This window comes from Camelus bactrianus, chromosome 19, assembly GCF_048773025.1.
Source record: "Camelus bactrianus isolate YW-2024 breed Bactrian camel chromosome 19, ASM4877302v1, whole genome shotgun sequence".
Taxonomy (NCBI): domain Eukaryota; kingdom Metazoa; phylum Chordata; class Mammalia; order Artiodactyla; family Camelidae; genus Camelus; species Camelus bactrianus.
This window is the reverse complement of record NC_133557.1, coordinates 36,381,554-36,394,029: the sequence shown is the minus strand read 5'-3', so window position 1 is coordinate 36,394,029 and position 12,476 is coordinate 36,381,554. Positions and strand designations below refer to the sequence as shown.

Genomic DNA, 12,476 nt, shown 5'->3' with positions numbered 1-12,476 from the left:
TAAGTCTGCAGCTTCCACTGGGCTCTTGGAGTGCTCCCTCTTGGAACCCAGATGCCATGCTGTTAAACACTCAGGTCACGTGGCCACATGCAGGTGCATCATCTGACAGCCTGGCCCGAGCTCCCAGCCAACAACCAGCATCAACTGCAGTGTGAGTGGAGCCATTCTAGGCATCACATGTTCAGATGACTCAGCCACAAGCACCATCTGACTGCCATCACCTGAGAGACCCCAACCAAAAAACTGCTCAGTCAAACCCAGTCAACCCACAAGGCCATGGGAGATAAGAATAAGTTGTTGCTTTAAGCCACTGAGCTTTGGGGTGGTTCGTCACACATCAGAGATAACTGAAGCAGAGGGTAAAGACCTTGTTAGAAATACATGTTAACGTGGCGAGGACGTTAGGGATAACGATAGGGGTAGAGATTGTAAGTTCTGGTCTATGGAGGTAGAAATGGAACAGGAAATTTTAAACAAACCCTGAACCCAAAAGAAGGCAAGAGAGGAGGAAGAAAGAAGAAACAACACATAGAGCATATTAAATTCACGTAATAGGAAGATAGAAAGAAAATTCAGCTATGTCAGTAATCAAAATAAATGTAGCTGAGTAAAATTTTTCAGTTAAAAGATAAAAATGGACAGATCGGCTGAAAACAGAGCAAAACAAAAAGCAGTCATATTTTACATATGAGACACACCTAAGATATAAAGTCACGGAGGGTTTTAAAGTATTGGTGAAAAAAGAAGCCAGCCAAAATTTCATTCCCCTCTTCCCTCGCCAAAAAAAAAAAAAAAAAAAAAAAAAGCCAGTGTTGCTATATAAATAGCAGGCAAAATATACTTAAGGGCACAAAGCATCACTGCAGATAAAGAGGGACATTATATAATGATAAAAGTTTCAGTGCTTGAGGGAGGCATGACAGCTTTAAACCTGTATGCTCCTAATGACACGGTCGGAAAATATATAAAGCAAAAAGCCAGTAGAACCAAAAGATGAAACAGACATGCCCACCCTCATAATGGGAGATCTTAATATACCTCTCTTAATACATGGAAGATCAAGCAAACTGCAAGTCAGTTACAATGGAAGAGATTTCAACAAGAACCCAACCAAAGGCCTTGATCTGAGGAACATACGTAGAACAGTGTACCCAACATTGAGAGCGTATGTGACCTCGTCAAGTAGACATGGGAACATGGCTAAAGACTGACTTCCTCGTAGACCTCCACAGTGGCTGGCATCACATGTAATGCATTCTTCGACAACAGTACGATGAACTTAGAAATCAATACAAAAAATAACTAAGAAATACCCATATATTTGAAAATGTAAAAATGCAAAATTAAATAGTCATGAGTCAAAAAAGAACATTTGGAATACATGAGTTGAATGAAAATAAGAATCTATTTCTATATTAGATATATCTTTCTACGCACACAACTACGCAGGCACACTACACATGAAATCAGGTTAGCTTTGTGTGCTGCGGCCGATGCAGGTGTGGGTGTTGATGACATCGGAGGCTCCCACGCCTCCGCCTCCGTATTCCCTGTGCCTCTTTGTCCCCCAACCCCCCGTAGACCCTTCCTCTTACATCAGCCTGGGCCTGTGACTTACCCAAGAGAATGTGCTGGAAGTGTGCTGTGCCCGGGCCCAAGCCTAGGGCAAGCCGTGTGAGGCGTCCTGGGCACTCACTACCAGGTGCTGACCCGGCACCAGCCCGAGGGCAGTGCTGCCTCCAATCCTGAACCCCGGGCGCCTCTCCTGCCTCAGTCGAATCCCAGCTCTGCCCGGCAGCATTTGATTTTGCGCTCTGGGGAGCCTTAGGTCACCAAGTGGAAAAGCCGCATGGAGAGGCCAGATCACAGGGGAGAACTGAGGACCCCAGCCCCTGGCAAGAAATGAGGCCCCAGGCCATCCGAGCCACCTGCACTGAGGCACAAGGTGTGTGAGTGAAGAAATCTTCGTGGAGGTTCCAGCCCAGCAGGTAGTCCCGCTGAACTCGGGCCAAATTCCCAGCCCATTTAACCCTGAGTAAGTGAAACAGCAGGGCCCCACTAGGGCAGAGTCATTTGGATGCAGAAAGACCCAGAGCAGCAGGTCTCGGAGGAAACGGGTAACCTTGAAATCTCACTGCAGAAGAGAAGAAGGGCCCACCACAGGGTTCTGAGCTTGCCTCTGGGTTCGGCAAAAAACAGCAGAATTGACGCAGTGAAGACAGAGTGAAGGAAAGGAAGGCTGAGAGCAAGTGTCCATGAGACAGAAGGGAAGCATCCCGGGAGCATCAGCAGAGCCTGCAGTTGCTTCTTTAACAAGGTGCAACTTCTCAGAAAAGCCCTGACGAGATTCATCAAGAAGAAAAGAAAGACTGTCACATTTTTGAAAAATGTAGTGTGAAGAGGACAAGTGACATGTGGCAGCCTGAGCAGGTAGTAAAGATATTGCAAGTCCACAGCCCCCAGACCGAGGCTCTCAGCAGCGTTTCCGATTGCAGGATGTTAAAAATCCATTCTGTGCATTTACTCCGCCAGCAAGGGCTGGAGTGGCTCCCCAGCTCACACACACTAATGTCTGCGTGACAGACGCGTGGAGATGTTCTCTAACCGGGGTGAAGACCATAGAGTAACCTCATGCCACTCCTTGTCTGATTTGGCTGCTGCCAGCTTATCTGCATAAGATAACGTTCTGGTTTTCAGGGCTTTTTGGACTTGAAGGGATGGGGGACCTATATTAAAAACTTCATGCCAAAAATTCTGAAGATGTGGATGAAAGAATAAATTTCTAGAAAAATGTATTTTCCTAAAGTCAATTTTAAAAGTGATAGAAACCCATTAAAAAAATTGAATTGGTAATTTTAAGTCCTCCCACCAGTAAAATAGCAGATACAACAGCCTTTACAAGCTAACTGTACCACGCATTCAAGGGTTAGGTACATCTCCACCAAATGAAACTTCCTGGGAGCAGAAAGACAGAGAACACTCTTTAATTCACGTTATGAGGCCAGCGTCAGGTTAAGACCAAAACCAGAGGGAGGCAGTACAGGAGAGAGAGGTGAACTGTTAATCTCACACAGAACGAGAGATAGAAGTTACATCTGATCTTGTTCACGATTGTAAATGCAAAAATTCTAAACAAAACATTAGGAAGTGAACCTAACAATGCATTAACCAATCAGAACACTGATTACTTCGCCACATGCACAGACTGAAGGAGAACAAGTATATAATCATAGCAATAAATACAGACATTTGATAAAATTCAACATTTCTTCTTACATAACTCTCAATAAAATAAGAATATAAGGCAGCTCCCATAACCTGCTTGCTATAAGTGTCTGTAAAAACCCTGAACACACACAGTACATAATGACAAGATAAAATATTAAAAGAACCCCTCTTGCTTTAAGGAGCAGGATGACGAGGCCTGCTGTCAGGACTTCTGTTCAGCACTGAACTGGAGAGCCTCGCTGTTGCAGTAAGAGAGAAAAACAAATTTTAGAGAAGTGTTAGGATCTGAAAGGAAGAAAGAAAACATATTATTTGCAGATGACACATTCTGTATGTAGGAAATCAGAAGGAATGTGCAAACAAATCATTAGAATTTGTGCAAACATTTAAAGTTGCTGGCTGCTAAGTCATTAACCAAAGACTAACTGCATCTTTATATAGTAGCAATGAACGATTAGAAAACATTTTAAAAGAAGATACGATTTATACATTTTTTAAAAGAAGATACGATTTCCACGCATGCCAAAGAGTATAAAATACCTAACGGTAAGACTGACGAAAGTAGCTCCAAGCCTTTTATGGGTTATGTTATCAAATTTTATTGAAAGGCATTAGAGAAGACCTGAAGAAAGGAAGAGGTGTACCGTATTCTTGGATCCAAAGATGCAGTATCATAAAGAAGTGAATTCTTCACCTAATCAAAGTCCAGTAACAAGATTATTTAAGTTGGTAATATGGGTGTAAATTTACATGGCAGAGCAAAGGGCCAGAGCAATCTGGAAGACGGTGGGAAGACTTGCCCACCTAAAGGCTCGTAATTAGGACAGTGCTGTCATGACCAAGGCCAAAGACTTGGGCCACAGAAGAGATCCCAGAAACAGAGCCACACACCTATGAGAACTTGACGATGACAGTGACAGAGACAGCATGATGTCGAAGCCAGTGGGGAAAGGGTGTACCACACGATATTGGTGCCGGGACAATCTGTCATCCACACGGAAAGGAGAATATATGTAAACAGCAGCCTCATGTCACACCAAAAACCGCCAGACAATTCTGCGTGAACTGATGACTCACATGTGAAAAACATCGAACAGCCTGTATTCCCAGCTCACTCATCCAGCTTCCTGGTGGAAGTCACCCTTTGGAAACCTAGTAGGTAGTTCCGACCTGGCGTTGTCTTCACCTGCCTGCAAACGACTCTGCCCACACCTGCCCCATCTCAGTAACGACGGCCACTCCGTCCTTCCAGTTGCTCACACCGAACACCCTGGTGTCGTCCTCTCTGTCTTTCTCTCACGCCCCACACCAGCAACGGCCGTCAACTCCACCTTCACACTCCCGGGACCTGGCCTCTCCTCCCACCTCACTGCTACCCGCCCCGCTCCCCCCGGTCTGGGGCACCAGCATCCTGGCTTGAGTATTACCACGGCGCCCTCAGTGGTCCCCCCTGCTTCCACCTTGAAGTCACCCTCGCCCCTCCTCCCTTCTGCTGCACCAAATTGTTCTCAACGAAGCAGCCAGAGTGACATTACTGACACTGGTTGGATTGTGTCGTGCTTCTGCTCAAAGCCCTGCGTTGGTCTGCCACTCCCTGCCCCGAGCTGTGCGGAGACCACACTTTTCCCCTCGGACCTCATCTCCCTTGAACCACACTGACTCTCTTTACTTTTCCTGCTGCGCCCCAGGCACGTTCGTGCCTCACCCTCTGGTTACTTTCTCTCCGTCCAAGCTCAAATGCACACTGCCTCCTCCTGGGGCACCCCTGCACACGAAGTACATCCTCTCCCCCTTGTTTTTCTCTATCGTACTTACCACCCCCTGACATTCTATGCATTTTACTTTTTCTGGAAAACTCACAAGAGTGGGGGTTTTGCCTGTTCCCTGCTATACCTCCAGAGCCTGGGAACAAGGCTTAGCACTTGGTAGATGTTCAATAAATGTTTGTTGCATGAATGAATGAATGGACTACTAGCCGTGTGACTGTGTAACCGGGCAGACGCTATGGGGCCTTCCCTGGGCAGACCCTTTCCACATAGCCTCTGCGTTAGCTCCTTTCTGAAGTGCTCAGTTAGCAGCATCTGATGCATATCCTGACCAGATGCTAAACCCACCAGGGAATGGAATTCGCTACTTGATGATCATAAACATGCAGGACCCAGACCTTCTGGCGCCTAAGGACTGAGCACCATCAGCCAATCAGAGGATTGTGCACAGCTGATCACCTGCCCTGCGAGCCCCCTCCCTCACCAGGCCTTTAAAAAGGCTTTGCTGAAACTCCTCCGGGAGTTTGGGATTTTCCTGGGTGTGAGCCACCCAGTCCTCGCGCGGCCCTGCGATAAACTTTTCTCTGTTCCACACTCCGACATTCCGGTTTGCTTGGCCTCCCTGTGCCTCGGGCACATGGACTTGCCGTGAGGAACAACTGTGCGTAAGTCACTCAATCCCCTAAACCTTAGCTTCGTCCTCTGTGGAACGGACACTTGTGCCTAGTTTGCAGGATGAGTGGGGCAGTGAAAACAACTGTTGGGTGCAGTGCAGTGGGACCGGCTCCCAGCAGGGGCTGCGGGAGCCTCCCGGGCCCTCTGGCTCTGGCTACAAGGGAGCAGGGACTAGGGCTGGAGGGAGGCGGGCTCCCTGCACCCTCCTCCCCGGCCCGCAGAGCAGGAGGAGGCCCTGCCCAGGCGCGCAGGGGAATTCCGTCCCCGGCACGCGGTCCCGAGAAACGCTGCCGACGGCGGTGGGAGGGGAGGCTGGCGGCGCTGAGCTGGGGGCCAGGAGCCCTGGCGGCCTCTCACTCACCGCCTGCCGCGCGGAGCCCTTTGAATCTCTCCCGCGTGAGTAGGTTTCCCTGCGGAAACACAGGAGACGCCCGGCCCGTGCGCCACCGCGCGGCTCTGACTGCGGCTCCGGGGCTGATGCGCGCAGGTCAGGGGGTCCGGCCTCTCAGCCGGTGCGCGGAAGGCGGAATGCGGGGTGAAGGCGCGGGTTGCAGCGGGGGCCTGTCTGCAGACCTACAGATTTTGTTCAGGAACTTCCACACGTCTGCTTCCGCAAATCCTGTCCACGGGCAGGTGCTCGTTACCCGAACGTTCTCGCCAGCGCGTTGTTTCCAAAGGCGAGCTCCCCGCCCTGCTGGGTCCTGGAGCCCACGTGGCTAAGGCCCTTCCGTAGCTCCTGAATTGGCGGTCATGAAGAGCACAGCTTACACGGTGAGGCAGGGGAGAAGTGAGGGGTTTTTTTGAATGTTAAAATGGGATCCTCATAACTGAAAACGTGGAGACCTGTGCTAGAAGCCAGTGTATTTTCGGAAGTAAAAGTAAATTTACATTTTGGTTGGTGTCCTGGGGCTCCCAAAACAGCCACCCTGCTCCCTGCCGGGGTGGCCGCCACCTTCACACTAGTAACTTCATCCCCGCGGGGCCCGACTTCGGGCTCGGAGGCCCTTCTTCCCGGCGCTTCTAAAACTGGCGTTTTCTTTTCTAGTTTATTCATTTTCATTTTACTGGCCGCTGGCTCTGTCACAGAGATACAGGAATGAGTTAAGACTGGTCTCACCTAAAAACCCTGCTCGGTTTTATGGGGAGGGGGAGTGGCAGCCACGACGACTGTGGTTCAGGGTGTGGGGACAGAAGGGGACTCTCAGCCCAGCTTCACTCACACTGCTCAACCAGCAGAAACTGGGGACACGGACTCACCGAGCTTTCCATCAAGTACAGTTAAGTAAAACGAGTTTTGACTGAACTTGGAAAATTCCTTAAACCAATTGAGTAAATGAAATATTGCTCTAATGAAAAGAACTCTGATTTCAATTGTTTATAGTATCTTTGAGCTTTAATATATTTTGTATGAAATACATACATGTGTATGTATGTTTTAAGAAAACGGCTCCTTGGTTTGGATTTGGCTTATTGCAAATAATTCTAAACCAGCTTTAAAGAAACAAACCTTCTCCACTACCTTTTTGCCCTCCCTCGCCCTCTCCTGCTCCCACGATGACTTACCTGTCCTGTAGAGGACCTAATGGCTAAGAGGAAGTAATAAGTGGAAACTACATATTCAGAAGGATGTGCTGCAAAAGTTACATTTTGCGGTCAGCTCCTTGGAAATTGTGGTGCATTTTCCCATTGAAACAGAGTTATTCGTGGCTGTCTTCCCAGGCCCACCCACAAAAGCCTATTTAATCTATGACGTCTGTGTGGTACAGTGCTGCGCTAATTGCAGTACAGAACACAACTCCCACCCTAGGTTCTCGTGGGCAAATGCATTTCAAGTTCAAATTGGGATTCCAGGAACACGTCTCCCAGGCTTCCCTGAGGGGATGGCGGCTGCCTGGTCCCAGCTTTGCCCACCTCCCCCTCCACCACCGTCAATGACGTGAGCGGGCTCCCTTGCCCTGGGCCTTTTCTCATCTGAATTAGAGTCAGGACTCTCAGCATGAATCTTAGGTCGTGGCTCCAGGAACCCAGAGCAGAGGAGCCCAGGGAACCAGGAGCTGGGGGGAGCCCTCCTGGAGTGGAACGAGGGGAAGGGTCCTCAGTGAGTCAGATGGGAGAAGCTGGGGGCTACCTCCTCCCACTGAGGAGCACCCCGTATGGATTCGGTGTTCTCGGTACCTAAGGGCAGGCAGGTGCTGTGCTTGCGTGGGGCCCTTGGGCCGGGTGCACCCCTGGTGGAGTCCCCAGGGGCTGAGGGGTGTGACTTCCTATGAGAGGGGATGGTGGCTGGTGGCTGTCAGCACTGAGACTGACATCCCAAGCACAGTGTTTCCCAGACGTACCCTCTGGTGGTACCCTAGGTGATTTGACTTGACACGTGCAGAGCAATTTTTATTTTAAATGTTATATCTTCATTTTTATAGTTACCTTCTATATATAGAAAGGCATACTGGTTTTCCACTTATGATAGTGATGTAATTTTTTTTATTGAAATGGACTTATTTAAGCCAAAAGTGAACTGGTTTATGAAAATAAGCACAGGAAATGCACGTGTCTGAGAGTCCGCTTTCTGCTGAACAGCTCTAGGATAATGTTCTGCCAACAAGTGGAGAAAAGCAGGCTACAAACAGTATGGGTTATGGGATTCCATTTTTATAGATGCACAAAGTGCACAGCAATGTATAACTACACTCAAAAAAGAAAGGTAAGTCTAGTGAGATGGCCGCCAAAATACGGACAGTGGTCAGTTATTAATAGGAGGTAGTATCAAGGGTGATTTTTTTCCAAATTATTTTTCTCTCCCTGCTGTGTTTCCTACTTCCGATTGCACTGATGCCGCATCAGTCTCCAGCAGAAACCTCGCTGGGAAGTGCACATGACTTTTTCTCTAGCTTCCCCCTCGTCTCTCCTCTGTGGTCGTATGCTGTCTTTTCTCCTGGTCTCCTTAATAGGAATATGGGTAACTTCTGCATTCTTTGCTTTTTGAAGGAACATTTAAATCTCTCTTTCTCCAACTTAGAACACCAGTAGATTCCATTCAGCTGAGAAAATGAAAATTGCATTTCAAGTTACATACAAGTGGTTGTCCACATAGTAAATGGCGTGCTGTCTCTAAGTCACCACTCCTGCTGTCATGACAGGCCACGCCACGGGGCAGCCCTTGGGAGGGACCTTCAGGATGCCCCTTTGGTACAGCCAGCAGAGTAAGAGTAGGAGGACCTTGTCTTTATCAACTCACCCAGTCGGCTCCACTTTACAAGACCCTCAGGGTCCCCATCGCTGCAGCTGGATCCGGTGGTACTGCAGGTGCTCGGATTCCAGTAGAACCATTAGCCCAGGGGCTTGGGCTCAGGATTTGGACAAAGTGGTTTAAAATACTGACCGAGGTGGGCTAAATTCTCAGCTCTCTCTCACACACATGCACTTCTTGTATTTAATTATTTTCTTTAAAATAATTCACTTTTGGCTTAAATAAGTATTTCAGTAAAAAATTACATCGCTATCATAAATGGAAAACTGGTATCCCCTCCTGTAAATGGAAGGTGACTATAAAAATGAAGATATAACATTTAAAACAAAAATTGCTCTGCATGTTTCGAGTCCGATCACCTCAGGTACCAACAGGGGGTACCTTTCGGAAACCCTGTGCTTGGGATGTCAGTCTCAGTGCCGACAGCCAGCAACAGCCACTGTCCCGTCTCACAGGAAGTCACCCCCTCAGCCCCGGGGGACTCCACCAGGGGTGCACCAGGCCCAAGGGCCCCCACCCCAAGCACTGCTGCTGTGGGGAGGTGACCAACCCATCCCAGTTTACTGATGGCTTTTCTGGTTTTAGCACCGACAGTCCGATGTCCTGGGCACCTTCTCAGTCCCAGACAAACGGGGACAGTTGGCCGACCTAACTGTGCATGTTCAGGCCCACACAGTGGAACTGGCAACGTGGAGAGGAGGGGAAAACCTGCAGTCAGACGACTTGCCCAGTCCGCCTCCCAGGGAAGGGTATTGGATGCTTCGTATCATAAACGTAACACCTTTCTAATGAAATGTCATTTTTGGTGGAAGTGCCGTTGATTACACTAGATGTCCTGAAAGATGCACTCCCAGGGCTGCTGCCAAATCGCTCCCCTCTCTCCCAACGGTTATCATACCTTACGCCGTGGTTGCCAAGTTCCAGTGGCCAAAGGTGGGAGACAACGACACCTTCTCCACCTCCCTTTTGGTATCGTCTTCATGTGTGCAATTCACATTGTTTCCACAGGGAAAAGGCAAACCTTGCCATTACCCTCCACAATGACCAGGAGGAGATCATGGCCCAGGCCACCTTTCTGGACTATCCCAACTGGAATATTGCCCAGCAGCATGACTGGGTGTCCGTGTTCCGGGAGCTGGACAGTGAAATTCCGTGCACAGTAAGTAACCACGCACCTTCCTCCTTAGAACAGCCTGGATTTTGCAGGGGGAAATGTTTGCATATATATCTTTCTAGTTTGTAGACTGAGCAGTTCAAAACTCACAACAGAAAGTATAAGACATGATGGACAGAAATGGAATTAGCTGGTGGGGAGGGAAGGGGGGGTCTGAGAGCAGGAGGCCTCGGAGGAGGACCGGGAGGGCGCAAGGAATTAGCGGGAGGGTCAGGACGTGGCTTCCCAGGTCTCCAAAGCCTCCGGCCTGCTGGGAGGGCTCTTGCCATTTACACATTTGCCCCCGAAAAAGGCAACAGAGCCTCAGATCCAAGTCATGCTCTGTAATTTTCAAAGTGCCCTCGTGGACTCTGGCTCATCTGATGTCTTCTAGCAGTGGACACGTTACAGACAACCTGTCGATGAACCAGCGGTTCCCAGGGACTTGGGCTTTGGTAGCTGGTGCCAAGTCTGAGCTGTCTCTGCCCTCGGCCTGTCAGAGCCAGGCCAGCATCTGGCTCCAGCTGCTGCAGAGAGACAGGCTGTGCCTGTCGGCGGAGCTCCAGAGCTTGTCCTCCCCGCAGCCGGGGGAACGCAGGTGGCGGGAATGAGCGCGTTCGCGCATGCGCGCAAACAGGCCCCGCCCCGCGCCGCCCACATCTGGTCAGGGAGATGCTGCCTCCCGCTCGTTCCCTGGGCTCTGCGCTCCCCGTACCACTGTCAGGAAAATTATCTCCAACGTGGAAATGCACCAAAAAGAGCCTTTCAGGCAGTGCTTGTACCTTTGAGCGATTTTCCGTTGACTGGGCTGTTTTCCAATTCCGTAGGAACACTGATTAAATTGTCGATTTTTGTCTGTTTGAGATGTAAATGGCTTCTGTCTGGTGGAGGAGATAACCTCAAAGGCTACAGTTTCTGGCCCAGGGGGACAGGACCTCTTTTGTATCTAACCCCACAATCTTACAACGTTCCCTCGTCAAACTGCCTGAAGCCCGCCTCTCGAGGGCAGGGAATCGCTGTTTTTTTTTGTTTTGTTTTGTTTTGTTTTTTATCATCTCGCTAGTTGCCTCCCAAATTGATGGGTTGAATCAATCTCTGATACGTGCATATGGTATTTGCATTATGGGTCATGATTTTACCTTTTTGAAAATTATAAATTAACACCGTTCTTCATAAACTGTTCTCTTAAGAATGCTTCTTTAAAACTACTTCCTAGAGCAGTACAGAGGTAGACTGTCTGGTAAGGTGGCCACCAGCCACACGTAGCTCTTGAGCGCTTGAAATGTGGCTCGTTTGATTGAGCTGAGCTGTTAGGGTAACGTATACACGGACATCAAATACTTAGTAGGAAAAATACCGTACCAAATGCAGTTCGTGTGCCGGACACACGTTGAGGCCAAACAAACTGGACAGTCGGAGTTTGGAGCAGAGAAAAGTTTATTGCAGGGCCGAGCAAGGAGGACAGGTGGCTTGTGCGCCCAAACCCCAAACCCTGCCCCCTCCTAATGGTTTCAATAAAGCATTTTTAAAGGCCAAGTGAGGGAGGGGTGGCCCTGGGTAGTGATCAGCTGTGCACAGTTCTCTGATTGGCTGATGTAGGGATAATAGGGCGGTCAACACTATCAACCCCTAGGCACCAGAAGGTCTGGGGGGCCACTGCTCATGATCATTAAGTAGTTAATTTCTTCCATTTGGTGGTGGTTTTAGCATCTGAAAAACTCAGGGTGTATACATGAGATACTATTATCTGGGTAGTTCAGAGAGGAGCTGCAGCAGAGGATACGTCTGTCCCAGGAAGACCCCGATAGGGTCCTGCTCGGTTCCAAAAAGAGTGTAAAATACCTCATTGACAAGTTTTATGTTGACTACTTCTTAAAGGCTAATAAATTGAATATATTAGGTTAAATAAAATATATTAAAATTAATTTCACCTGTTTATCCTTGCTCCTTTCTTTATATGTCTACTAGAAAGTTTAAAATCACATATATGCTGAGCATTTGTGACTTGAATTATTTCCTATTAGACAGCATTGGTGTAGAGCCTTAAGGCTTAATATATTACCTACTCCAGGGGCATCTGCCACTGAAGTGATGAGTTTTATCATAAAGCCAAGGAATAACTAGTGAACTATAATATGTTTGATGGAAGAGAGAATTGAGGAGCTAAATCAGCCAAGTAACAAGCCGTGTACTCCTAAGGCTCGTCCTGTTTAGAACGTAAAGCCGGTTCTGTGGGATTAGGGGAGTCAGTCTGTGGGAAGCGCCCACATTCCTGCCACCTGCACTGTCGCTGTTGTTTTTTGGACTTTGGGGTTCGTGTTATTTGCCTTGGGGGAGTTTTCAGGCTGCTGAACCAAACTCATGATTCTTCTCTCACCATTTTATGCCTGATAAACACTCCTTGTGA

General features: G+C 48.6%; 1 protein-coding gene across 3 annotated transcripts in view; it reads left to right on the top strand.

Moving 5' to 3' along the window:
• The window catches only part of CFAP61 (cilia and flagella associated protein 61), a 257,175-nt gene that overhangs the window by 6,266 nt on the left and 238,433 nt on the right, over nt 1–12,476 (top strand). For all 3 annotated transcript variants that reach the window (XM_074347804.1, XM_074347803.1, XM_074347805.1), the window contains exon 3: nt 9,925–10,075. In XM_074347804.1, coding sequence (XP_074203905.1) covers nt 9,925–10,075 — 151 coding nt within the window. The remainder of the gene's footprint in view (nt 1–9,924; nt 10,076–12,476) is intronic.